The sequence below is a fragment of the Rhinoderma darwinii genome, chromosome 3, assembly GCF_050947455.1.
Source record: "Rhinoderma darwinii isolate aRhiDar2 chromosome 3, aRhiDar2.hap1, whole genome shotgun sequence".
In the NCBI taxonomy this organism is placed as follows: domain Eukaryota; kingdom Metazoa; phylum Chordata; class Amphibia; order Anura; family Rhinodermatidae; genus Rhinoderma; species Rhinoderma darwinii.
This window is the reverse complement of record NC_134689.1, coordinates 375,041,995-375,068,740: the sequence shown is the minus strand read 5'-3', so window position 1 is coordinate 375,068,740 and position 26,746 is coordinate 375,041,995. Positions and strand designations below refer to the sequence as shown.

At 45.1% G+C, this 26,746-nt stretch overlaps 1 protein-coding gene across 3 annotated transcripts in view; it reads left to right on the top strand.

Moving 5' to 3' along the window:
- The first annotated feature begins 9,219 nt into the window (after window positions 1-9,219).
- Window positions 9,220-26,746, top strand: part of EVI5L (ecotropic viral integration site 5 like) — a 49,489-nt gene continuing 31,962 nt past the window's right edge. For 2 of the 3 annotated variants that reach the window (XM_075858763.1, XM_075858762.1), the window contains exons 1-4: window positions 9,220-9,393; window positions 16,700-16,860; window positions 20,472-20,637; window positions 20,924-21,148. In XM_075858763.1, coding sequence (XP_075714878.1) covers window positions 16,700-16,860; window positions 20,472-20,637; window positions 20,924-21,148 — 552 coding nt within the window. In that variant the 5' untranslated portion in view covers window positions 9,220-9,393. Of the gene's footprint in view, window positions 9,394-15,826; window positions 16,048-16,699; window positions 16,861-20,471; window positions 20,638-20,923; window positions 21,149-26,746 lie in introns of those variants that run through there. The other variant, XM_075858764.1, reaches the window with a different exon arrangement.

Genomic DNA, 26,746 nt, shown 5'->3' with positions numbered 1-26,746 from the left:
CCCCTGTAGGTAACGCCATACAGCGCCCCCTGTAGGTAACGCTATACAGCCCCCTGTAGGTAATGCTATACAGCCCCCCCTGTAGGTAACGCTATACAGCCCCCCCTGTAGGTAACGCCATGCAGCCCCATCCCCCCCAAAAAAATCAGACCTACAGTGTGTCCTACAAAAGACATGTATCCCCTATCCACAGAATAGGGGATACATGTGTGATCGCTGGCAGCGATAGGGAGAACGGGGGACCGAAAGTCCCCTGAAGTTCTCCATGACTAACCTCTGACTTCCGGCGTCTGCGCAGCTCAATAAAAATGAAAGGAGCGCGGGTCACGCATGCGCACAAGCGCGACCGGCGCTCCATTCATTTCTACGGAGCTGCTGACACAGACCCCGGAAGTCCGAGGTTTGTGATGGAGAACTTCATGGGACTTTCGTTCCCCCGTTCTCCCTATCGCTGCCAGCGATCACAAATGTATCCCCTATCCTGTGCATAGGGGATACATGTCTTTTGTTTAATGGCAGAGCGGGGAGATACCTCCCTGCTCTGCTAGCGGAGCCTCCGGCCATGGTGGGGGCTCATGCCGGCGGGCGACACGGGCCCCCTCATGCCGCGGGCCCCGTAGCAGCCGCTACGGCTGCTACAGCGGTAGTTACGCCACTGTTGCCATGACTACAACTGGCATAGACATCATAGACAGGATGTCAGGGCTAAATAACTATTTATACCTGACATCATAGTAAAGTGACTGAGTGGAAACTCATCTTAACAACAATGATATATAAGATAGAAGTGGCAAATCAGGCGGTGGACACCAAAAAACTTCCCTTGAATGCTACAATAAGACCACATCAATCAGTTGATAGAAAAATACAAAAATCTTTTATTAGAGACAAACAACACAGTTGATCAAGACTATTTAAAAATTACACCCATAAAAACAAAATGTACAAACAGTACATGAAATGACAGTGTTTAGTCATAAGGCAGGGCAACAATGGTGGTACTATGCATACAGATATCAATAAATAAAGATCAATAGATATAGATCAAATTTATATATGCTTCACTACATGTATGCCAAAATGACACATCCTAGGACCATGGTCAAACCGCAATAGCATCAATAGTATTATATATCAACACACCAAAAAATACCATATGATACTTCACCCACCATGAGCCATACTTTACTGCCACAACACTGACAGAACACCCCAACGCGCGTTTCGCACCTTGCTTCGTCAGTGGGCCTGTGTGCTTTCAAGTGCAATTGCTAAATTTCAGTCCCAGTCCGGCCCTGGCTGATAGCGCGGTAAAAGGAATGGATGGGGCTGGCAGGAGGCTATAAGCTAATGGTGACATCTATGAACGGGCTGCAATGATATATACTGTGGACTAGGTACTTCATGATATTAGTATACAAATATTACCCTCTAATTTAGTATGCACCTTCCTCACTTACAGACGACTTGTCTTTTTTAAAAAGACATATCCAGTTATAACTAAAACTGGACATACACATTAGATAAATGTCGGCCGAGGCAGCCGATTTCAGCAGGAACGACCTACCATCTAATGTGTATGGTAGTGTCCTGTCTCTCTCCGAGGGCAGATGTCGGGATGGAGAAGAGACGGGCATGTTAAATTTCAACATGGCCGATCCTTTTGTTTGCAAATGGATAAGCCGCTGCCAGAGGGGTCTGGCAGCGACTTACTCACTTCTCCCTGTTGAAAACACAGGCACACCACTTGGCCGAGCCGGGCGTGCATGTGAATGAGGAAGTTGGAAGGAATAGGAATATCAGGACACAGACAGAATCTGTCCTCGATTTTGGGTGAAAGATACCCCCAAGTGCGGGGACTGGAGAACATTTGCTGCGCAGAAGCTCCTAACAGCTTCCTATCCCTGAGGTAGAAATTCTTATATAAGTGGGAAACTGAAATTTACATTTTCTCCGGTTACTAAGACCCCCACAGGTTGCTGGGAATACACATCTTCCTCCTCAATGCCACAAACAATACATCCATAATCACAGATCTGGCACCGAGTGTACTCACAGACTGTTCACCACAACATTATCCTTACTTGGGTGACCACGACCATATAATCCATTGGGGAATAACAGCGACAGTAACAATAGAATAAACAACCATTATACATGTATTGTTTTACAAGATGGTCATGTGCTTATGTCACTAATCTCGGTCATTGTATTTTCTATAAGATCAAAGTGACCCACCATAAAAGAGTCTTTTAAGAAACTTGAAGAGCGCACTTATCCCAAAAAGAAGAGAAGAAATGACAACACCTTTCCTAAACTATGAGAACTGAGCCAAGGACATGATATTGGGCTGGTAGCAACATCTTTACTAAAGCCATGAAAATCCAGAAGCGCTAATACCAACAGCTCATCTATATAAAGTCATTGTAAATAATATTTAAAAAAAAACCATATACTTCCGAACAAGAAAACAGTAAAACTACCAACACCTTTCCTCACACCCATGAGATGGACTACTGTGAACAGGGGCGTAACTAGGAAAGACTGGGCCCCATAGCAAACTTTCGACTGGGCCCCCCACTGGGTATCACACAACCCCCCTTGTAGATAGTGCCTCCCAATAGATTCTGACACACAGCACCCACTATAGATAGCACCATACAGCCCCCTGTAGATAGCGCCATACACAGCCCCCTGTAGATAACGCCTTACAGCCCCCTGTAGAGAACGCCATAAAGCCCTCCCCCTGTAGATAACGCCATGCAGCCTCCCTGTAGATAAAGCCATACAGACCGCCCTGTAGATAACGTCATACAGCCCCCCTGTAGATAACTCCATACAGCCCCCCTTTAGATAACGCCATACAGCCCCCCTGTAGATAACACCATACAGCCCCCCTGTAGATAACACCATACAGCCCCCCTGCAGATAACCCCATACAGCCCCCCCTGTAGATAACGCCATACAGCCCCCCCTCTGTAGATAACCCCATACAGCCCCCCCTGTAGATAACGCCATACAGCCCCCTCTGTAGATAACGCCATACAGCCCCCCTGTAGATAACGGCATACAGCTCCAAACCTGCCCTGCAGATAACCCCATACATCCCCCTGTAGATAATGCCATACAGCCCCCCTGTAGATAACGCCATACAGCCCCCCCTGTAGATAACACCATACAGCCCTCTCCCTGTAGATAACCCCATACAGCCCCCCCTGTAGATAACGCCATACAGCCCCCTCTGTAGATAACGCCATACAGCCCCCCTGTAGATAACGGCATACAGCTCCAAACCCCCCTGCAGATAACCCCATACAGCCCCCTGTAGATAATGCCATACAGCCCCCCTGTAGATAACACCATACAGCCCCCCCTGTAGATAACACCATACAGCCCTCTCCCTGTAGATAACCCCATACAGCCCCCCTGTAGATAACGCCATACAGCCCCCTCTGTAGATAACGCCATACAGCCCCCCCTGTAGATATCGGCATACAGCTCCAAACCCCCCCTGCAGATAACCCCATACAGCCCCCTGTAGATAATGCCATACAGCCCCCCCCTCGTAGATAACGCCATACACCCACAGGATAGGGGATACATGTGTGATCGCTGGCAGAGATAAGGACTTAGGCCGGATTCACACGAGCGTGTGCGTTTTGCGCACGCAAAAAAACGCAGTGTTTTGCGTGCGCAAAAGGAACTTAACAGCTCCGTGTGTCAGCCCCATATGATGCGCGGCTGCGTGATTATGACACTCCGTTTGGATGTTTGTAAACAGAAAAGCACGTGGTGCTTTTCTGTTTACATTCATAGTTTTACAGCTGTTGCGCGAATCACGCGCGTCCCACGGAAGTGCTTCCGTGTGGCGCGCGTGATTTTCACGCACCCATTGACTTCAATGGGTGCGTGATGCGCGAAATACGCACAAAGAACGGACATGTCGTGAGTTTTTCGCAGCGGACTTATGCTGTGTAAAAATCACGCAACTGTCTGCACGGCCCCATAGACTAATATAGGTCAGTGCGACGTATATCCCGTTCGTCTGAATAAGCCCTCATATTTAATAAAGTTGTTTTATTGTAAAAAAAATGTGCAATTGTGTGTATTTTTTTACTGATTATTTTTTTAATTTGACATGACTCTTTTTTATTTATTTAACTTTTTTTTTTTTTTTTTTAAATCCCACAAGGGGATTTCTATAGGCCAGTACATCAGCCTGTGTACTGATAGTATACCTAAGTATGCCCTAACAACAGGAAACATGGTCAGATGGCCCTGGGGGTCCTTTAATCGACCCTGGGCTGGGGGGTCCCCCCTTGACTGTTTCACTTTGAATGCCTCGATCAACGTTGTTAATCGCATCACTCAAGGTGTTATCGGCAGAGATCAGAGGTTTCTCTGATCTCCACCATTAGGGCGGAGCTGCGGCTGTGCATTACACACTTGCTGTACCCGTGCGATCATCATGACGAGTATGCTACGTCCTGCCGCTCAAGACATAGGTCGCAACCAGTTAAAAAATATAAATACTGAACAAATACCTCTCCTACTGCTCTGCTGTGTGTCAGTCTTCATGAAGACGAAATATCAGGATGAACAGTTCCATTGGTCCCGCAAGATAGAGTTGGTTTCGATCTTGACTGCAGAGCATGGCATTGTGGGATAAGCTGTGAAAAAAAAATCCAATTTGCTAGGAAATACGCCATAGAATGTGATTTTTTACAAACCACAGCACTATGGAACAGCTTTTTTTTTTTCAGTCGCAGAAATTTCTGCAGCAAATCCACTACATGTGAACACATACTAACTCTGTCCTAGTTGGACTTTACAGTTTACAGGGAACTTTCTACTTCTTCAGTTGCTGGGGATGTCCATATCAGAGGTGAGACGAGTCAACGTGTAGTAATACTATCAGGGGCGTAACTAGGAAAGACTGGGCCCCATAGCAAACTTTTGACTGGGGCCCCCTCCCCTGGGTGTCACACAACCCCCCCCCCTTGTAGATAGTGCCTTTTTTACAGCCACCCCCTGTAGATAACGCCATACAGCCCCCCCGTAGATAGCGCCATACAGCCCCCCCTGTAGATAACGCCATACAGCCCCCCCTGTAGATGGTGCCATACAGCCCCCCTTGTAGATGGCGCCATACAGCCCCCCTGTAGATAACGCCATACAGCCCCCCCTGTAGATAACGCCATACAGCCCCCCCTGTAGATAACGCCATACAGCCCCCTCTGTAGATAACGCCATACAGCCCCCTGTAGATAACGCCATACAGCCCCTCCTGTAGATAGCGCCATACAGCCCCCTCTGTAGATAACGCCATACGCCCCCCCTGTAGATAACGCCATACAGCCCCCTTTGTAGATATCTACAGGGGGGCTGTATGGCGTTATCTACAGGGGGGGCTGTATGGCGCTATCTACAAGGGGGGCTGTATGGCGTTATCTACAGGGGGGGCTGTATGGCGTTATCTACAGGGGGGCTGTATGGCGCTATCTACAAGGGGGGCTGTATGGCGTTATCTACAGGGGGGCTGTATGGCGCTATCTACAAGGGGGGCTGTATGGTGTTATCTACAGGGGGGGCTGTATGGCGTTATCTACAGGGGGGCTGTATGGCGTTATCTACAGAGGGGGACTGTATGGCGTTATCTACAGGGGGGTCTGTATGGCGTTATCTACAGGGGGGCTGTATGGCGTTATCTACAGAGGGGGCTGTATGGCGTTATCTACAGAGGGGGCTGTATGGCGTTATCTACAAGGGGGACTGTATGGCGCTATCTACAGTGGGGGCTGTATGGCGCTATCTACAAGGGGGGCTGTATGGCGTTATCTACAGGGGGGGCTGTATGGCGTTATCTACAGGGGTAGCTGTATGGCGCAATCTACAAGGGGGGCTGTATGGCGTTATCTACAGGGGGGCTGTATGGCGTTATCTACAGAGGGGGTCTGTATGGCGTTATGTACAGGGGGGCTGTATGGCGTTATCTACAGGGGGGACTGTATGGCGCTATCTACAGGGGGGGCTGTATGGTGTTCCCTGCAGGGGGGGCTGTATGGTGTTCCCTGCAGGGGGGGGGCTTTATGGCGTTCCCTACAGGGGGGGGCTGTATGGCGTTCCATACAGGGGGGGCTGTATGGCTTTCCCTACAGGGGGGGGGGCTGTATGGCTTTCCCTACAGGGGGGGCTGTATGGCGTTACCTACAGGGGGGACTGTATGGCGTTATCTACAGGGGGGGGCTATATGGCGTTATCTACAGGGGGGGCTGTATGGCGTTATCTACAGGGGGGGCTGTATGGCGTTATCTACAGAGGGGGACTTTATGGCGTTATGTACAGATAACGCCATACAGTCCCCCCTGTAGATAACGCCATACAGCTCCCCCCCTGTAGGGTACGCCACACAGCCCCCCCTGTAGGGTACGCCATACAGCCCCCCCCCCCCCCGTAAGGAACGCCATACAGCCCTCCCCCTGTAGGGAACGCCATACAGCCCCCCCCAGTAGGGAACGCCATACAGCCCCCCCTGTAGGGAACGCCATAAAGCCCCCCCCTGTAGGGAACGCCATACAGCCCCCCCCTGTAGGGAACGCCATACAGTGTCCCCAACCCCCCAAAAAAATGTGACCTACAGTGTGTGCTACAAATAACATGCATCTCCTATCCACAGGATCTCCACAGGATAGGGGATACATGAGTGATCGCTGGCAGCGATAGGGAGAACGGGGGACCGAAAGTCCCCTGAAGTTCTCCATGACTAACCTCTGACTTCCGGCGTCTGCGCAGCTCAATAAAAATGAAAGGAGCGCGGGTCACGCATGCGCACAAGCGCGACCGGCGCTCCATTCATTTCTACGGAGCTGCCGACACAGACCCCGGAAGTCCGAGGTTTCTGATGGAGAACTTCAGGGGACTTTCAGTCCCCCGTTCTCCCTATCGCTGCCAGCGATCACACATGTATCCCCTATCCTGTGGATAGGGGATACATGTCTTTTGTTTAATGGCAGAGCGGGGAGATACCTCCCTGCTCTGCCATAGTGTTCAGTGGCGTCCCGCTGTATCAGCCATATCGGCTGCTAGCGGAGCCTCCGGGCATGGTGGGGGCCCGTGCCGGCGGGCGACACGGGCCCCCTCATGCCGCGGGCCCCGTAGCGGCCGCTACGGCTGCTACGGCGGCAGTTACGCCACTGACTACTATAGTAGTCTTCTTTCTGTTCCTCTTGATCTCAGACATTCAAATTCACCGTAAATATAGCTACAGTTTTATTAGAGGAAATGGTTAACCAAACAGCCTGGTGATGAGCTGACAGTGCTGTGATATTATAACAGTTGTGTATAACTATTTACTCCACACTGATGTCTAATGTAAAGCATTATTGCAGAAGGGGGAGGTAGAATATAACTAGAACACCGGATATGTGTCCATGCTAATTTCCAAATATCTAAAAGAGGATTCTTTAGGTCCATATGCTCTTCAGACTGCTATTATAGCGAACTCCAGACTACACAGCCAGACTGCTGTTATAGGGGGGCTCCAGACTACACATCCAGACTGCTGTTATAAGGGGCGCTCAAGACTACACATCCAGACTGCTGTTATACGGGGCGCTCCAGACTACACAGTCAGACTGCTGTTATAGGGGGGCTACAGACTACACATCCAGACTGCTGTTATACGGGGTGCTCCAGACTACACAGTCAGACTGCTGTTATAGGGGGGCTACAGACTACACATCCAGACTGCTGTTATACGGGGTGCTCCAGACTACACAGTCAGACTGCTGTTATAGGGGGGCTCCAGAATACACATCCAGACTGCTGTTATAGGGGGAGGTCCAAACTACACAGCCAGACTGCTGTTATAGGGGGGCTCCAAGCTACACAGCCAGACTGCTGTTATAGGGGGGCTCCAAACTACACAGCCAGACTGCTGTTATAGGGGGAGGTCCAAACTACACAGCCAGACTGCTGTTATAGGGGGAGGTCCAAACTACACAGCCAGACTGCTGTTATAGGGGACGCTACATACTACTCAGCCAGACTACTGTTATAGGGGACGCTACATACTACTCAGCCAGACTACTGTTATAGGGGATGCTACATACTACTCAGCCAGACTACTGTTATAGGGGACCCCCACATACTACTCAGCCAGACTGCTGTTATAGGGGACGCTACATACTACTCAGCCAGACTACTGTTATAGGGGACCCCCACATACTACTCAGCCAGACTACTGTTATAGGGGACCCCCACATACTACTCAGCCAGACTGCTGTTATAGGGGACGCTACATACTACTCAGCCAGACTACTGTTATAGGGGACGCTACATACTACTCAGCCAGACTACTGTTATAGGGGACCCCCACATACTACTCAGCCAGACTGCTGTTATAGGGGACCCCCACATACTACTCAGCCAGACTGCTGTTATAGGGGACCCCCACATACTACTCAGCCAGACTGCTGTTATAGGGGACCCCCACATACTACTCAGCCAGACTGCTGTTATAGGGGACCCCCACATACTACTCAGCCAGACTGCTGTTATAGGGGACCCCCACATACTACTCAGCCAGACTGCTGTTATAGGGGACCCCCACATACTACTCAGCCAGACTACTGTTATTGGGGGGCGCACCAGACTTCAGTTATAGGGACGCTCTAGAATACACAGCCTGATTGCAGTTATAAGGAGCGCACCAGACTGCAGATATAAGGGGCGCTCCACACTACACAGCAAGACTGTTGCTATGGAGGGTGCTCCAGACTATAGAGCCAGACTGTTATTATAAGGCATCTGCTGTGGGCTCCTTCTATGATATTTACGCCCTTATTTTTATTTTATAAAATAAAATAATTATAATTTTTTATTAAATGAAAACAGACCAACAACCTCCATGTAATACACTCTGACTGACACGCCGTTTATTATAGCAAAAGGGAAATAGCTGAAGCTCGCATCTCTATTGGCCAACTCTTCTGTCGATCAAGAAAAATCCATTATACTACTGGCAAGAGTCATCCGTACTAGCCCCGCCTTCGTCAGTAAGGCAAGCCACTAATAACACACTTATCAGGTCCTACCCAGCTGTCATTTTCTCGCTCTCTGATTGGTTAGTCTTCCACAATCTGCTTTATGGATTGGTTATGCTCTCTTTCCTTAGATGTTGTTGCTAGTTCCGCCCCGCTGTCACCGGTTCAACCACTGATTGGCTATGACACATGTCAGTCGTGTGAAGGTCGCAACCCCATTGACTGGGTCTGTGTTGGCGTAGGAAAGAAGGCGGGACGATGCCGTGTGTCTGATTTCTCCGCCGTTCGGTGCTGTAGAGCCCCGGGGAGGGAGGAGCTGCGTGACAGCGCCGGGGGCCTGGGGCCTGAGGTGAGGAGATGTGATGTGATGTGAGCTCGTTGTACGGTACATGCCGCCTTGGCTGACGTCTGTGTATAATAATGAGGAATTGTATGAAAACGCTTCGGAGGTTTTCTGGACGTCACCGTGCCCCTGTAGAGGAGGTGTCGCTGGTGTTGATGACATCATCAGTGGATTTGGGGTGCTGCATGCAGAGCTGTGTCAGAATCAGACTATGCCTCGTGACGTCATGCATTAGTCGGCCAATTAACGAGGTCATGATGTCTCTCCCTAGATCGCCACTCTGACGTCACTATGCACCCCTCCTCTCCCCATCATCTCCCAATTGTCTGTATCTTCCCATCATCGTCCTACCTGATCCAGAGCCCACCCCTCTGTAGTCCCATCCCTTGTCCTCAGCCCACCTCTCCCTGTCATTCCTTCATCATCCCTCCCTGTATCCAAATCCAGACCGTGGTCCTCATCTGTCTGCTTCATCCAATACCCCTCGCCCCATTCTGTCCTCAAAAATCTCCATTCCTGACTACAGGACGCTTTTTCGTATCCTGTGACCATAATGATTGCACTTTGGTTGTGATGAGCTGAACTCCTCTGACTCATTAGACACATTTCTTTATTACATTTTTAGTTTTCTTTTTTTACTTGTTGATTGTCATTGTGTCTTTCGCCATCTGATGAGTCACATACGACTAATCCCTGTGAGGGTGTTGGACATACCCGTCGTGGGATCTTATATCTTTTATGGAAAGATCGGTTCATTTAAAAAAAAAAATTGTCTGGGGTAATTGCGTAGAAAATATGGTGAACCCACTTTTTCCAAATACCTTCAAGATGTTGTAGTCCGAGAGAATTTAGTGTATTAGTAAATGTACCCTAGTCCTATTTATGTCTTAAAGGGAAGACTTACAATGTGAGAGGGGTTGTCCAAAGCAGAAAAATCTTCTAGGGTATGTCCCCCCTAGGCCAGATACACTGAAGATATTCGGCAATGGATGAACGTGTGTTTTTTCCCCATAGACTTGTATGGGGAGCATGAAATGCGTTGCCAAAATCGCAAACTGTATTTTGTTGCTGTTTTTACAGCAATTCTGCAGCTAAGGCTAGATTCACACGAGCGTATGAAACCCTGTCGTTTTTCGCGTCCGTGGTGCATACGTGCTGCACCCCTGCGGGATACGTTATCACGCAACCCCCATAGACTTGAGCAAATGGGGGACTGCGTGAAGCGCCAAAAAATAGGACATGTCCTATTTTTTTACCGGACCATTCACACGGTCCGTTGAAAGAGCAGCCCCATTGAATTACATAGGTCCGTGTGACGGGGTTTTCTCATGGCAAACATTTATGGCGTATCGATTGCAGGGTAATAAAAAAGTCTACTTGTTTGGAATCCCCTTTATTCCCAACATTGGGCTTTCTCTTCCCAGCAGAGAGGTGATCCTTCTCCGGTAAAGTCAATGGGAGATACAGAAATGGTATGAGCGCTTCTTCACTGGGAATGGAGACCAGGCACCCCTAATCTTACTTGGCTATCCACCGATCAGACATTCAGGACATATCCATGTTATGTTGGTATGCCATAGATGTTTGTCATCGGAAAACACTTCTAAAGGATTTGTCCTATTTGGACAACACCCAATGGGTCATTCTGGCAAATAGTCAATTTGACCGCAGCTTATAAACTCAACACATTAATGGGCTCCATCTGAAATCAGTGTTTTCCATTATTTTTGAGGGTCATCTTCTGTCCCTCCAGGGTCATTCTATATGCAGTTCTCAGGGCTAACTAATAGATGGGACTCCTGACTAGGGACCACTAAACTGTCTATCGAAATCCTAGTACCCTACTCATCCATGTCTATGTCCTGCCACTCAATAACTCAATTCAAGCGGATTTAAACACACTAAGTGTTTGGGCGTCCACTTGGCAGATGAAGTTTAATGTAGATAAATGTAAAGTTATGCATCTGGGTACCAACAACCTGCATGCATCATATGTCCTAGGGGGAGCTACACTGGGGGAGTCACTTGTTGAGAAGGATCTGGGTGTACTTGTAAATCATAAACTCAATAACAGCATTCAATGTCAATCAGCTGCTTCAAAGGCCAGCAGGATATTGTCGTGTATTAAAAGAGGCATGGACTCACGGGACAGGGATGTAATATTACCACTTTACAAAGCATTAGTGAGGCCTCATCTAGAATATGCAGTTCAGTTCTGGGCTCCAGTCCATAGAAAGGATGCCCTGGAGTTGGAAAAAATACAAAGAAGAGCAACGAAGCTAATTAGGGGCATGGAGAATCTAAGTTATGAGGAAAGATTAAAACTATTTAGCCTTGAAAAAAGACGACTAAGGGGAGACATGATTAATTTATATAAATATATTAATGGCACATACAAAAAATATGGTGAAATCCTGTTCCTTGTAAAACCCCCTCAAAAAACAAGGGGGCACTCCCTCCGTCTGGAGAAAAAAAGGTTCAACCTGCAGAGGCGACAAGTCTTCTTTACTGTGAGAACTGTGAATCTATGGAATAGTCACCGCAGGAGCTGTCACAGCAGGGACAGTAGATGGCTGCAAAAAAGGCTTAGATAATTTCCTAGAACAAAAAAGTATGAACTCCTATGTGTAGAAATGTTTCCCTTCCCTTTTCCCATCCCTTGGTTGAACTTGATGGACCGTACTAACTATGTAACTTTGTAACTCTAATATACCGTCTATACCATCCTCTGAGGTCCATCTCTATCCTTTCCTGTATTCGTCCACCTTGTTTGATCTAATCCTTTTTCCATTGCTCTCCAACCATCCTTCTCCTCCATCCTACCAGCTGGGTCCACCACCGATCTAAGGAACAAGTAGGCTCCAGTTCCGCTCAGGTCAATGTTTTCATGGCCAGAGAGGCTGTTCCCATACGTTTCACTGAACATGTGCGGTGACCTGGTAGGGACTGTAACTCTATTGTTCCTGCATATACCGATCCCTTGAGGTCCCAGCTGGGTAAAAGGTAGACGTGTGTTCGTGATGTATCTGGAGAATTAGGAGGAGAAATGTGATATCACAAGAAAGAGTTGAGTCAGCCTGAAAGTGGAGTGAAGAGCCTGATCATGACCAACACAATACACCAGTTGTCTGTAAGCAATGAATAGGCCAAAGAATATGGAGGTCTGATCAGGAACATGACCCTACACCATTCCCAAGATCAATGAGGCTCCCAGCTTCTGGACATCCAGCCACCTGACCTTAATGATTTAGTATATAGTTATTATTGGGGGACAACCACTTTAAATGACCCTTTTACCCACTAAACCCTATTCTATATGCTATTTTTTGTGGAAAGTGGCGCTTCAGATGTGTTTTCCTGATTATGTTAGGGAATCGTGTAAATAGCACTTCTGGGTTGCATGGAGCCTTAACAGGGCTCCTATAGAAGTGGATGAGACCTTACTATACCCCCATTTGCATACACCAATTTCAGAGGATAACGTTTCTTTCTGTCCAATTCCATACAAATCCACCATGTCCCGTCCGATGCTACATAAGAAGGTATTTTCTCCTAAAAGCGTTCCTATGTACATTTTTGCAACCATTTTTGTATTATCCAAGTCATCTAAAAACATTTTTTGTGTGTGTGTGTATATATGTATATATATAGCAATTTTGTCAAGCGTCTCGTTTCCTTTACGGCTGATGCAGATATAGGACGGAGCTGTATAGACTCCTTTGGGTGGCGTATTTATGGAGATATTCTCCCCATACATACATTGGAACAGGCCACAATTTCTTTTCTGTCTGATTCATACAGAATTTATATAGAATAGTATGAAGTCGGAGGCATGCGGATGTAGAGAAGCCTCATGCACTTCTGCGGTAGCCCTATTACGGCTCGTACAAAACTGTGGCTATTTGCTTGAGGCCTTGGGCCAGGATCACACACACCGTTTTGATGCAGTTTTTGTCTAGGTTTTTTGAGGCAAACACAGAAGTGGACATGAAACAAATGAGATGCATCAATCTTTTCTTCATACCTTTCCTTTCTATTGCATCCACTTCTGGCTTTAGCTAAAAAAAACGGAGCCAAAAACTGCATCAAAACGGAGTGTGTGATCCTGGCCTTGCGCTAGCTTTTGTGCCGTTTTTGTGGATATCCCCGATATTCCAAGGAGTGAGACTATTCCTGATTAGTGCTTGATGGGTGACTTAAAGAGGCTCTGTCACCAGATTTTGCAACCCCTATCTCGTATTGCAGCAGATCGGCGCTGCAATGTAGATTACAGTAAAGTTATTTTTTTTTTTTTAAAACGAGCATTTTTGGCCAAGTTATGACCATTTTTATATTTATGCAAATGAGGCTTGCAAAAGTACAACTGGGCGTGTTTAAAGTTATGTCCAAGTGGGCGTGTATTATGTGCGTACATCGGGGCGTTTTTACTTCTTTTACTAGCTGGGCGTTCTGACGAGAAGTATCATCCACTTCTCTTCAGAACGCCCAGCTTCTGGCAGTGCAGACACAGCCGTGTTCTCCAGAGATCACGCTGTGACGTCACTCACTTCCTGCCCCAGGTCCTGCATCGTGTCGGACGAGCGAGGACACATCGGCACCAGGCGACAGAGGCTACATCGACTTACCTGCAAACGCTGATGCTGCTGCAGAATCATCTGTAGCCTCTGGTGCCGATGTGTCCTCGCTCGTCAGACACGATGCAGGACCTGGGGCAGGAAGTGACGTCACAGCGTGATCTCGCGAGAACACACTGTGTGTCTGTGCACTGCCAGAAGCTGGGTGTTAACGAAGAGAAGTGCATGATGCTGATTCGTCAGCATCATACACTTCTAGTCACAACGCCCAGCTAGTAAAAGAAGTAAAAACGCCCCGATGTACGCACATAATACACGCCCAGTTGTACATAACTTTAAACACGCCCAGTTGTACTTTAGAAAGCCTCATTTGCATAAATATAAAAATGGTCATAACTTGGGCAATAATGCTCGTTTTTAAAAAAAAACAAAAAAAACCACGTTACTGTTATCTACATTGCAGCGCCGATCTGCTGCAATAGCAGATAGGGGTTTGAAAATCTGGTGACAGAGCCTCTTTAATGACCAATCTTATGATAACTGACGTATCACTACAGTATCTATCTATCTATCTATCTATCTATCTATCTATCTATCTATCTATCTATCTATCTATCTATCTATCTGTCGTTGCATAGTGTTTTATATTGTGCATAATCCATCATCCGAAGTAAATTCCTCTCCAGTAAAAGCTAGTAAGATAAATTTTTCTTTTAAAACATAAAACCCAGTGATAGAATAGCTGCCACTTCCCTTGGGCACGCACGGCTCCTTCTTACTATATACTTGCCAACCTCCCACTTTAAAATACAGGAGGAAATGGGTCAGGGCTCCAGAGTCCTGCACCACTCCTAAATTGCTGTTTAAAGGGGAACTCCACCTGTGCAGCCTATGTGACTAGTATTGCATTATGAGGTATTTCTTAAATACTCTTTTCACTATTTCCTAACTTGCCTTTGTTAATAAACGGATTGTTTTGTTTCATGTAGTACGAGCATTTTAAAAGCTATGGACACCTTTTAAAAAAAAAAAAATATTATTTATAAAAATGTCTATTCGTGTGATTGGTGCAACTTCCTAAATAAATTTTATTGCAAATCATCTTTACTTTTTGAGATATAGCTGCTTTATATCCTGTATACAGAGGAGCTGTATCGTTCAATAAGACCTGAAACCGTCAGATCAGCGGGACTGACAGGTTTAGTGTCAGCGGGTGCTGCGTGTCTCTGACACGCAGGATTGAGCTGTTAACGATCACATCTAAGTTCTTGGATGTGATCAATTACATGTGGATGCTGCGTGTCAAGGACACGCAGCACCCGCTGACACTAAACCTGTCAGTCCCGCTGATCTGACGGTTTCAGGTCTTATTGAACGATACAGCTCCTCTGTATACAGGATATAAAGCAGCTGTATCTCAAAAAGTAAAATTAATTAATGTATTTAGGAAGTTGCAGCACTCGCACTGATGTACTGTGTTGCATTTTCCTGCGCACAGGGTGACCTGGAGCGTCGCAATGCTGGGAAAAACTCTTTGGCTCCTTCATTCTGAGGATTGGTGGGGGTCCTGACAATCGGACCCCCACCAATGATGAAGTGGTGCCGTATACTAGCGATATGCCATCATTTACTATTCTGGGATAACCCTTTTAAAGTATTAGGGGGACATCAAAACTGGTGTAGGAGAAATGTGTGCAGTTGCCCATGGCAACCAATCCGATTTCAACTCTTATTTTTCAGAGGACCTTTTGAAAATGAAAGCAGCAACCTGGTTGGTTGCTATGGGTAACTGCTCCACTGTTCCCTTACTACTAAGTCACAGTATTCTGTCTCATTACAACGACCCCTCAGTTGGCAGAACTCACCTTTATTCTGCTGACATGTCTGGAGAGCAACTATGAGAATTTGATTTCTCTCCTCAGTTTCCCTTGTGTTCACCAAATGTGAAACTTCGCTTTGAGGCGCCTCCTTTTTGACCAATTGCATGGGTTTGTCACTGGAGGCAGCCATTTTGTAGATGACATCAGCAGTGAATGTAATGACTGGAGAGAACTGTAATAGCTCACAAAATGGCTACTATTGTGAGGTGAAGGTTATCGGTATCTTTTTCTAGAAGTAAATTTGTTTTTGCCACTTTAAAGGATTTTGCCATTCCTACCTTCTGACGTCTATCTGAAAATGGTTTTACCACGTATGTGAGGTCACCTATTCACCTAGAACTAGGACACTCTCACTCTCGGGATTGTGTATGTCCCAATGGCTGGAGCACATATTTAATAGGATGATATACGATGAGAAAATCATGGCTGCATTCTTCCAGAAAAAGCGCCACTCTTTTGTGTAGGGCTATGTCTGGTATTGCAGCGTTGACCTGATTGGACCTCACCTGCAATACCAGACACGTCCCATAGAAAAGAGTGGCGCTGTTTCTGGAAGAAAGCAGACCTGTTTTTCTGATATACAACCACTTAATAACCGTTTATGAGGAAAAAAACCGCTTTCTAACATACGTACATGGAATTTCAGTCCATCACCATCTCCACTTGTATGTTAGTGAATGAAAACATTCTTAAGAAGCTGTAAACCGGTCCTGGCGTCGTCCTGTTCACACAGCTGATGGGTTTGTTACAATGTATCCTTTTTCCTGTCCTGCCTCCAAACTGTTGTTACTGCTACCAAACGTAAATCTTGTCATTTTCATATTAAGTTGTATAAAGCACTGCCGTTTATTGTTTCAGATGAGCACTCTGGCCCCCCTCCATCTTACAGACATGGCCAGCCCGGCTCTTAGTCCCGATGATTCGTCCCTGTCAGCGGCGGTCAGCATCTCCCCCTCAGACTCTGAGAACCTCAGTCCAGATGAACTGGAGCTGCTCAGCAAACTGGAGGAGCAGAACAGGTATACAGGGCGACACGTAGAACTGGGTACATATACTACACACAGCATTAAATATACACGTACAAACCCAGATACTAGCACTTCTACCAGCATTTCCTAAAAACTGATTTTGTACAGAAATCATCCCTGACGAATGCGGCAAAACCGTGGCAAAAATCCTATTTATTAAGTACAAACACCGTTACACACAATGACTTGATATCACTGTTGTCGGCAGGAAGATTTCTCCTCCCATTGACTTCAATGGGAGGTTTGGGCGGAATCCGCCCGACGATCTCAGGACGCTTCTTTTTCCCACTAGCTGAAAAAATCAACTCGCAGGAAAAAAAAGCGTCCGACTCCCATTGAAATGAATGGGAGCCGGAATTTTGCGGCGGAAGCCGCAGAATCTGTGTGAACATACCCTAACTGTACGATTTTGTTGAGTTTCTTACTGGTCGGAGATGCTGAAAAGGTTCATTATTGGAGGAAATTTATTCATTTGCTTAAAAAAAACAACTGAATGATTTACAGATGAATCTTTAAGATATCAATAATGAAGATATTGACCTATTTTTATGCCTAGTCGAATGTTTTGCTGTTACTGGGCATTGGTTTTTATTGCACAGGAATCCGATTCTCAGCGCAAGATTCTGCTGTGGCTAATGAGAAAGCGTGTTCACACCAAGGTGGCACCCTGAAAAGTCCTTGAGCCCTCCTCTTATGTCAAGTTGTTAAAGGGGTTGACTCATTATGCCAACCTCTACTCTAAGCATAGCTCTAGGTCCCGCTACTGGTATTTCTGGGGGAAGGTTTGTCTGGCCAGCGGCCACTGCTGGTGAAATGTAGTATTACATAGCGGACATTCAAATGAATGGCTGAACATGACATACGTGGACGGGAAGGGTCCTCCAGAGAGGAGCTGCTGTTTGTTAGTAGGTCTTTTCTCTGGCTCATAAAGGGGGTCCCAATAAGATATCTCTATCCCTATTGGGCAATATGGAGAATGTTTGTTTGTCTTTGAGACAACCCTTTCAAGCCGTTTATTAGTCTATTAACTGGAGACCATTGCAGCATTGAGGAAGCGGAAGACCCGAACAGAAGAGAAATCATTATGGAGAAACACTGTCCATTGTCACCAGCAGGGATGGATAAAATACTCTAGGTTTTGACGGGCCAGGCAGACCACTTCAGGATTCTCGCAGACATTGGTAGGAAAAGTTTCTGCCTCCTTGGATTTGTCCTGCCCTGGTTACCCGGAGTCAATATCTGACCAGGACTTGATCATTTACTTGATGTTTCTCACTTATGGGTTACTGAAGACCTCAGAATTCTAGATACAACTAGATGAGCGTCATTGGATGTTGATTAAAAGGAAGAGAGACTTGATGCCTAGTTTTCTGGACAATAGTCCATGTACTGTATAATCCTGAATGATGCCAAACTACTGCACAGTCTATATGTGTGGGTATGGACGGCAGATGCTGGGAAAAATAAGTATCCGACATGCCCGATCCTTAGTTCTCATGGGAGATAAGCCGCTGCATAAGGTGTCTGGCGGTGGCTTATTCCCTTCTACCCATTGCATGTGTATGCGGGCGGGGGTCGAGAAGAATAGCTATTGGCCAACAGCAAAGTGTATAAGAAATATGATGGATGAAGATTCCGCAGTATGATACATTGTTATAGATATGGTCCATGTGGCATGAGACTGGCACACTCAGATGAGCTTGTCCGTAGCTGTTACGTTTGATCATTTCTTTCGAGCTCATTAAAATGTGCCGAGACCCTGTGCTGAAACCTTCCATTGCTGCGGGTGTCTGGGAAAGTCAGCTGCAATTCTCACAGCAGGACAATGCTGTACAGATAAGAAGCCAGGCGCCTTTCATTCTCCGCACAATGTCCTCTTTCAGACACATGGGGCTGGGTGAATAGTGCAGACTGGCTTCTCTTCTGGTTTAATTCATACCAATTAAATATAACATTCATTACGATGTGTGAGGCAGAATAGGGAATAGAATTCCATCTGCGGTATGTATAGTACGTATAATCGTTTCACAAAACAAGGCAGGGTATATTCAGTTATAGTTCAGAGGGACAAAACTGGTTGCTATACAAAAAATTGTAATGCCCCTTGCTCAGGTCTGCCCATAGAGGGTAATGGGAAGTATTGCAGTGCAGGGATTACGGTACCGGATAGACATGTTTATAAAAGGGGGGTCTTAGTCAATATTCCGTTTGAATGACCAGCATGTAATACTACATTACCACCACAAGGTAAATGTCTGGCAAGGCACGGCTGCCCCTGTTAACAGCTGATTGCGAGCTGATAAGCCGGATCAGCTGATCGCCAGTCCAGTTTCTACCTAAAAAGGGGTTGACTTCATGAGACAAGCCTTTGAGGTGTAGGGAAGGCAGCAAGTAAAATTGAATGCATGTAAATGATTAAAGGGCAACTAAACTTTTAAAAAACTTTTGACCTGTCATAGTGACATGTGAGAAATTTTGATCAGTAGAGGTCCGAGCACCGAGACCCCCACCGATCTCTAAAACGAAGCGGCAGAAGCACTCGAGCGCTGGGCCGCTTAATTTCTGATTGGCTTTTCTCGGCTATCCTCGGAGCGGTGTACGGCTCAATAGAAATTCAATATGTCCGTACACCGAGGAAATTCGATCAGAAACGAATCGGCACAGTGCTCGCTCGAGTGCTTCAGCTGTTTCGTTTTAGCGATCGATGGGGGTCTTAGTTCTTGGAACCCCACCGATCAAAGCTTCTGTCATGTCAGAAGTTTTTTTAAAGTTTAGTTACCATTTAAAGGGAGTCCGTCTCCAGAACATCCATTTTTATAGTTAATGCTAATCTGACTTAAATGTGTTTTTTCCTTTTTCCTCAGGGTGGCTGCTTTGCATTAAAAACACTCTTATTAAGTTTATGCAAATTAGCATTTCAGTGCAACGAGGGCGTGTCCGTTGCACCAAAATGCTAGCGCATCATTGCCCTGTTCAACCCCCCTCCCTCCCTTACACAGTTCATGCCTGGCTCCGTAGTGTAGTGAATGCGCGCGCGTTCCTACATCTCAGTCGGCGAATGCGCAGTAGTGCCGATTACAACGACTGACATATTGTTTATACTGCGCATGCGCCGACTAAGATGTAGGAGCGCGCGCACGTTCACTCCACTACGGAGCCAGGTGTGAACTCGCCGAGGACTCTGCCTGGCCCATGTAATCACAGCATGCAGGGAGGGAAGGGGGTCGAACAGGGCAATGACGCGCTAGCATTTTGGTGAAACGGACACGCCCTCGTTGCACCGAAATGCTAATTTGCATAAACTTAATAAACGTGTTTTTTATGCAAAGCAGGCACCCTGGGGAATAAGGAAAACACATTTAAAATCAGGTTAGTATGAACTATATTAGCATACCGCTAGTTCAAAACGAAGTTCTGGTGACAGACTCCCTTTAATAACGATTGGCAGATTTTTTTATCGTGGCAAAGCCGCTTTCAGATACACTGTGTATGGCGTGAGGGGGGGGGGGGGTGCATGACACAGGTATTCTCTCTCTTTGGTGTTTTATCTTAATTTTACGTTGACATTGTCTGATACGTGTGGTCTTCCCTTTGTGTCTCAGGCTTCTAGAAGCAGACTCCAAATCCCTACGCAGTGTTTCCGGATCCTGCAGGACCAGCGTTACCTCCCCGGGGCCACCGCCTCTGGACCAGGACAGTTGGGAGCTTTGGGGACGCATTGTTACTCACTGGGAGGAATGGACCCGGAGGAAGGAGAAGCTTTTGAAGGTCAGTGAGAGGCACAGATGGTCAAGAACAGCTTATGTTTGGCCAAGCTGGGATAAGTTACAATTCTCTAGAGGGAATAGGTTCCATGATTTTCTGCTCTTGATATATATTACATTACAGGACATTGTAATATTGCTGTCACGTGATCATTATTTCAGATTTGCCATGTTGCAGAGATTCTAGCAAATGTTGCTAATAACATTTGCTTATCTTATCTACTGCTCTAGTAATTCCGTTTTTTAAAGACACTTCTCATTTGTCACTTTCATACTTGTTTGTCTCACAGGAGCTTATACGGAAGGGGATCCCTCATCACTTTCGAGCCATCGTATGGCAGATGCTGTGCAACGCAACAGACATGCCAGTGAAAAAACAATATGCCGATCTTCTAAAGATGTCCTCTCCATGCGAGAAGCTGATCCGGAGGGACATTGCTCGAACCTACCCCGAACACGACTTCTTCAGGGGTCAGGACAGCCTGGGGCAGGAGGGGCTGTTTAATGTAATGAAGGTACAAAGAAAGGCAACATAGAAGAAGCATATATATATATATATATATATATCAGTTAGGTCCAGAATTATTTGGACAGTGACACAAGTTTTGGCATTTTAGCGGTTTACCAAAACATATTAATATACCGTTCTATAATCAATATGGACTTAAAGTGCAGACTCTCTACTTTAATTTGAGGGTATTCACATCCTAATTTGAGGAAGGGTTTAGGAATTACAACTCTTTAATATGTAGCTGCCTCTTTTTCAAGGGACCAAAGGTAATTGGACAATTATCTCAAAATCTATTTAATGGGCTATTCCCTTGTTAATCCATTATCAATTAAGCAGGTAAAAGGTCTGGAGTTGATTCCAGTTGTGGCATTTGCATTTGGAAGCTGTTGCTGTGAACCCACAACATGAGGTCAAAGCAGCTCTCAATGCAAGTGAAACAGACCATCATTAGGTTGAAAAAAATGAAGAAATCCATCAGAGAGATAGCACCAATGTTAGGAGTGGCCAAATCAACAGTTTGATACATTCTTGAAAAAAAAAAAACGCACTGGTGATCTTGTGGACTCCAAAAAGCCTGGACGTCCACGAAAGACAACAGTGGTTGATGATCGCAGAATCCTTTCCATGGTGAAGAAAAACTTCTTCACAACATCTACCCAAGTGAGGAACACTCTCCTGGAAGTAGGTGTATCAGTATCTAAGTCTACTATAAAGAGAAGACTTCATGAAAGCAAATACAGAGTTTCACCACAAGGTGCAAACCATTAATCAGCCTCAAAAATAGAACGTCCAGATTAGACTTTGCCAAACAACATATAAGAAGCCGCCCAGTTCTGGAACAGCATGAAACTAAGATCAACCTTTACCAGAATGATGGGAGGAAGGAAGTATGGAGAAGGCTTGGAACGGCTTATGATCCAAAGCACAAAACATCCTCTGTAAAACATGGTGGAGGCAGTGTGATGGTGTGTGGTGGCAGTGTGATGGCATGGGAATGCATGGCTGCCTGGCACTGGGTCACTGGTGTTTATTGATGATGTGACTGAAGACAAAAGCAGCCGGATGAATTCTGAAGTGTTCAGGGATTTACTTTCTACACAGATTCAACCAAACGCAGCAAGGTTTATTGGATGTCGCTTCTCAGTACAGATGGACAATGACCCAAAACATACTGCGAAAACATACTGCGAAAGCAACCCAGGAGTTTATAAGGCAAAGAAGTGGAATATTCTGCAATGGCCAAGTCAATCACCAGATGTCAACCCGATCGAGCTGCATTTCACTTGCTTAACCCCTTGAGTACCCAGCTCATTTTGGCCTTGAGGACCAGACCCATTTTTTCAAATCTGACATGTGTCACTTTATGTGGTAATAACTCCGGAATGCTTTTACCTATCCAATTGATTCTGAGATTGTTTTCTCGTGACATATTGTACTTTAGGTTAGTGAAAAAATGTTGTCGATAAATTTATTGCTTATTTGTGAAAAACACCAAAATTTAGAGAAAATATGAAGAAATTATGATTTTTCACATTTTAAATCTATCTGCTTGTAAAACAGATAGTAATACCACACAAAATAGTTACTATTTCACATTTCCCATATGTCTACTTTATGTTTGCATCGTTTTTTGAACATCCTTTTATTTTTCTACGACGTTACAAGGCTTAGAACTTTAGCAGCAATTTCTCAAATTTTCAAGAAAATTTCAAAAGGCTATTTTTACAGGGGCCAGTTCAGTTCTGAAGTGGTTTTGAGTGCCCTATATATTAGAAACCCCCATAAAACACCCCATTTTGAAAACTGCACCCCTCAAAGTATTCAAAACAGCATTCAGAAAGTGTTTCAACCCTTTAGGCGTCTTACAGGAATTGAAGGAAAGTAGAGCTGAAATTTGAAAATTTCATTTTTTTTTACAAAATTCATTTGTAATACATTTTTTTCTGTACCACAGAAGGTTTTACCTGAGAAACGCAACTCAATATTTATTGCCCAGATTCTGCAGTTTTTAGAAATATCCCACATGTGGCCCTAGTGTGATAATGGACTGAAACACAGGCCTCAGAAGCAAAGGAGCACCTAGTGGATTTTGGGGCCTGCTTTTTTTAGAATATATTTTAGGCACTATGTCAGGTTTGAAAAGGTCTTGTGGTGTCAAAACAGTGGAAACACCCAAAAGTGACCCTATTTTTTAAACTACACCCCTCAGGGAATTTATCTAGGGGTATAGTTAGCATTTTGACCCCACAGGTATTTTGCTATGTTTATTGGAGTTAGTCTGTGAAAATGAAAATCTACTTTTTTTCTGGAAAAACGTAGAAATTTCGAATTTTTGCAAGGAATAAAGGACAAAAAGCACCCCAACATTTGTAAAGCAATGTCTCCCGATTACGGCAATACCCCATATGTGGTAATAAACTGTTGTTTGGACCCACAGCAGGGCTCAGAAGGGAAGGAATGCCATTTGGATTTTGGAGTGCTGATTTTACTGGAATGGTTTTCGGTGCCGTGTTATGTTTGCAATGCCCTGGAGGGACCTAAACAGTGGAAACCCCCCAAAAGTGACCCCATTTTGGAAACTATACCCCTCAAGGAATTTTTCTAGTGGTATAGTTAGCATTTTGACCCCACAGGTTTTTCGCTGCATTTATTGGAATTAGTCTGTGAAGATGAAAATATACTTTTTTTTCTGAAAAACGTAGAAATTTCGAATTTTTGCAAGGAATAAAGGACAAAAAGCACCCCAACATTTGTAAAGCAATTTCTCCCGATTACGGCAATACCCCATATGTGGTAATAAACTGTTGTTTGGACCCACAGCAGGGCTCAGAAGGGAAGGAACGCCATTTGGATTTTGGAGTGCTGATTTTACTGGAATGGTTTTCGGTGCCGTGTTATGTTTGCAATGCCCTGGAGGGACCTAAACAGTGGAAACCCCCCAAAAGTGACCCCATTTTGGAAACTATACCCCTCAAGGAATTTTTCTAGCGGTATAGTTAGCATTTTGACCCCACAGGTTTTTCGCTGCATTTATTGAAATTAGTCTGTGAAGATGAAAATATACTTTTTTTCTGAAAAAACATAGAATTTTCACATTTTTACAAGGAAAAAGGGAGAAAAAGCACCCCAACATTTGTAAAGCAATTTCTCCTGATTACGGAAATACCCCATATGTGGTCATAAACTTCTGCTCAGAAGGGAAGGAGCACCATTTGGATTTTGGAGCGCAGATTTTGCTGGAATGGTTTTCAGGCGCCATGTTGCATTTGAAGAGCCCCTGAGGTATTAGTACAGTGGAAACCCCCAAGAAGTGACCCCATTTTGGAAACTACACCCATTGAGGATTTTGTTTTAGGGGTGTAGTGAGCATTTGGACTCCACAGATGTTTCATAGAAGTCATAAACATTGGGCAGTGAAAGTGAAAATTTGCATTTTTTCCAATAAAAAGTTGATTAAGCCCCAAACATTTCATTTATACAAGGGGCAATAGGAGAAAGAGCACTGCTCAATTTGTTACCCATTTTCTCTTGATTACAGCAATACCCCATATGTGGCTGTAAACTGCTATATGTGCACATGGCAAGGGTCAGAAAGGAGGGAGCACCATTTGGTTTTTGATCACAGATTCTGCTGGAATATTTTTCAGGCATCATATTGTGTTTTCAGAGCCCATGAGGTACCAATATAGAGGAAACTCACAAGATGTGACCCAATTAAGAAAACGACACTGCTCAAGGTATTCATCTAGTGGTATAGTGAGAAATTTTACTTTTCAGATTAGGAATTAAAACAAAATTGGTAGAATTTTAATTTTTATTTATTTTACAAACGCGTGGGTTTGATGAAACATTTTGGGGATGTATCAAGCACCAATGAGAAAAAAAAGAAGTCACAATTCATTCATTTTTTTTTTCCTGTGTTCATTGATACCCTATATAGGACCTTTTTGTATTGAGGCACACGGTGAGGCCCGGAAGTGAAGGTGTACCATGACGCTCTTCAAGGCCTAGTTTTTGCTTGGGTGATTTTGGGCCACCATGGTGGTATTCATCTAGGGGTATAATGATTTTTTGTTTTGTTTTATATATCCAATTGGTGCACAAGTGGACAATTTTTAAATGAAGGTGACATAAAATTTAAGATGAAGTTTATATGGACATCCTGAAAATGGCATGAAAAAAATTAGTAGTCCACTGAAGAATGGTAAATTCTGAAACATTCTTTCATGCAAAGCCCTGGTTTGGAGGGGCAAGTGCTGCATTGATATATTGTATCCTTTCGGATACCCCTCTTCGCGCACACGCGACATCGTTTTTGTGGATGGCTCTTTTTTTCGGTTGGGGGGACTTCACTGGGGAAGTGCTGGCCAGGGACAATTCTATTTGCCTCACTTCCTGAAGCCCTGCTACTCGCTCCTTCCTCTTGGTCTATAAAAATTAATTTTTTAATTACTTTTTCAAGGTACTCGAGGTACCTAGAACGATTGCCAGCACTTCGGTACAAAATAAAAGAATTGAGGAGGGCCATTTCAATTAAATATACGGACAGTTTTTTGTACCATACTTTCGTCTTTCGCATGGCACAGTATGGCTTCATTAGTTGATCTCCCAAATCCACCCCTCCCATATGCTTGTTGTAGGCCTGTATGCATACAGGCTTTGAAACAGTGGTGCTTGTTCCACGCACTGAAACTGGGCTTGTGGTGTTGCCATGCATGGTGGAGAGCATGAGGACCTCTTTTTTGTCCCTGAATTTTACCAGGAGCACATTTTCATCATATCGTGCCCTGGTTTCGCCAACTGACAGTTTCTCAGCAAGAAAAGGCTTTGGGAGGTATTTTAGATTCCTGCGAGCAGTGCCACAGGCCATTGTTTTCCTTTCAACAAGGCACTTAAAAAGCGGAACGCTGGTATAAAAGTTGTCGAGGTATAGGTGGTACCCCTTATCCATCAGAGGATGCAGCAGGTCCCACACTATTTTACCGTTTGTGCCAAGAACTGGGGGGCACTCTGGGGAACTAATCTGTTTGTCTTTCCCCTCGTACACACGAAAGGAGTGTGTGTATCCAGACTGGCTCTCGGACAGTTTATATATATTTTTATGCCATATCTGGCTCTTTTGTTTGGCAAGTATTGTCGGAAATGAAGCCGTCCTTTGAAATGGACTAAAGATTCATCAATGGCTATGTTTTTTTCAGGAACATAAACTTCTGCAAAAACCAAATTAAAATATGTGATGATGGGCCTAATTTTGAACAGCCTATCAAAATTTGGATGATCCGGGGGGGGGGGCACTGCTCATTGTCAGCAAAGTGCAAAAACTTTAAAAGGGCCTCAAAACGTTTTCGCGGCATCACAGCACGGAATACAGGTGTATCGTACAAAATATCTGTGGACCAATACGATTTGATGGTTGGCTTTTTTACAAGGCCCATGTGGAGCAAGAGCCCCCAGAAGGTTGCAATTTCATTTGCATTGGTTGGGTGCCAAGCTTGGGTTCTGGCATAATGGGATGTCGGATTTTTGCCTAAGAATTGTTGTGCATATAAATTTGTTTGCACAACCATTAGGTCAACTAAAGTATCCGAAAAAAAACATTTAA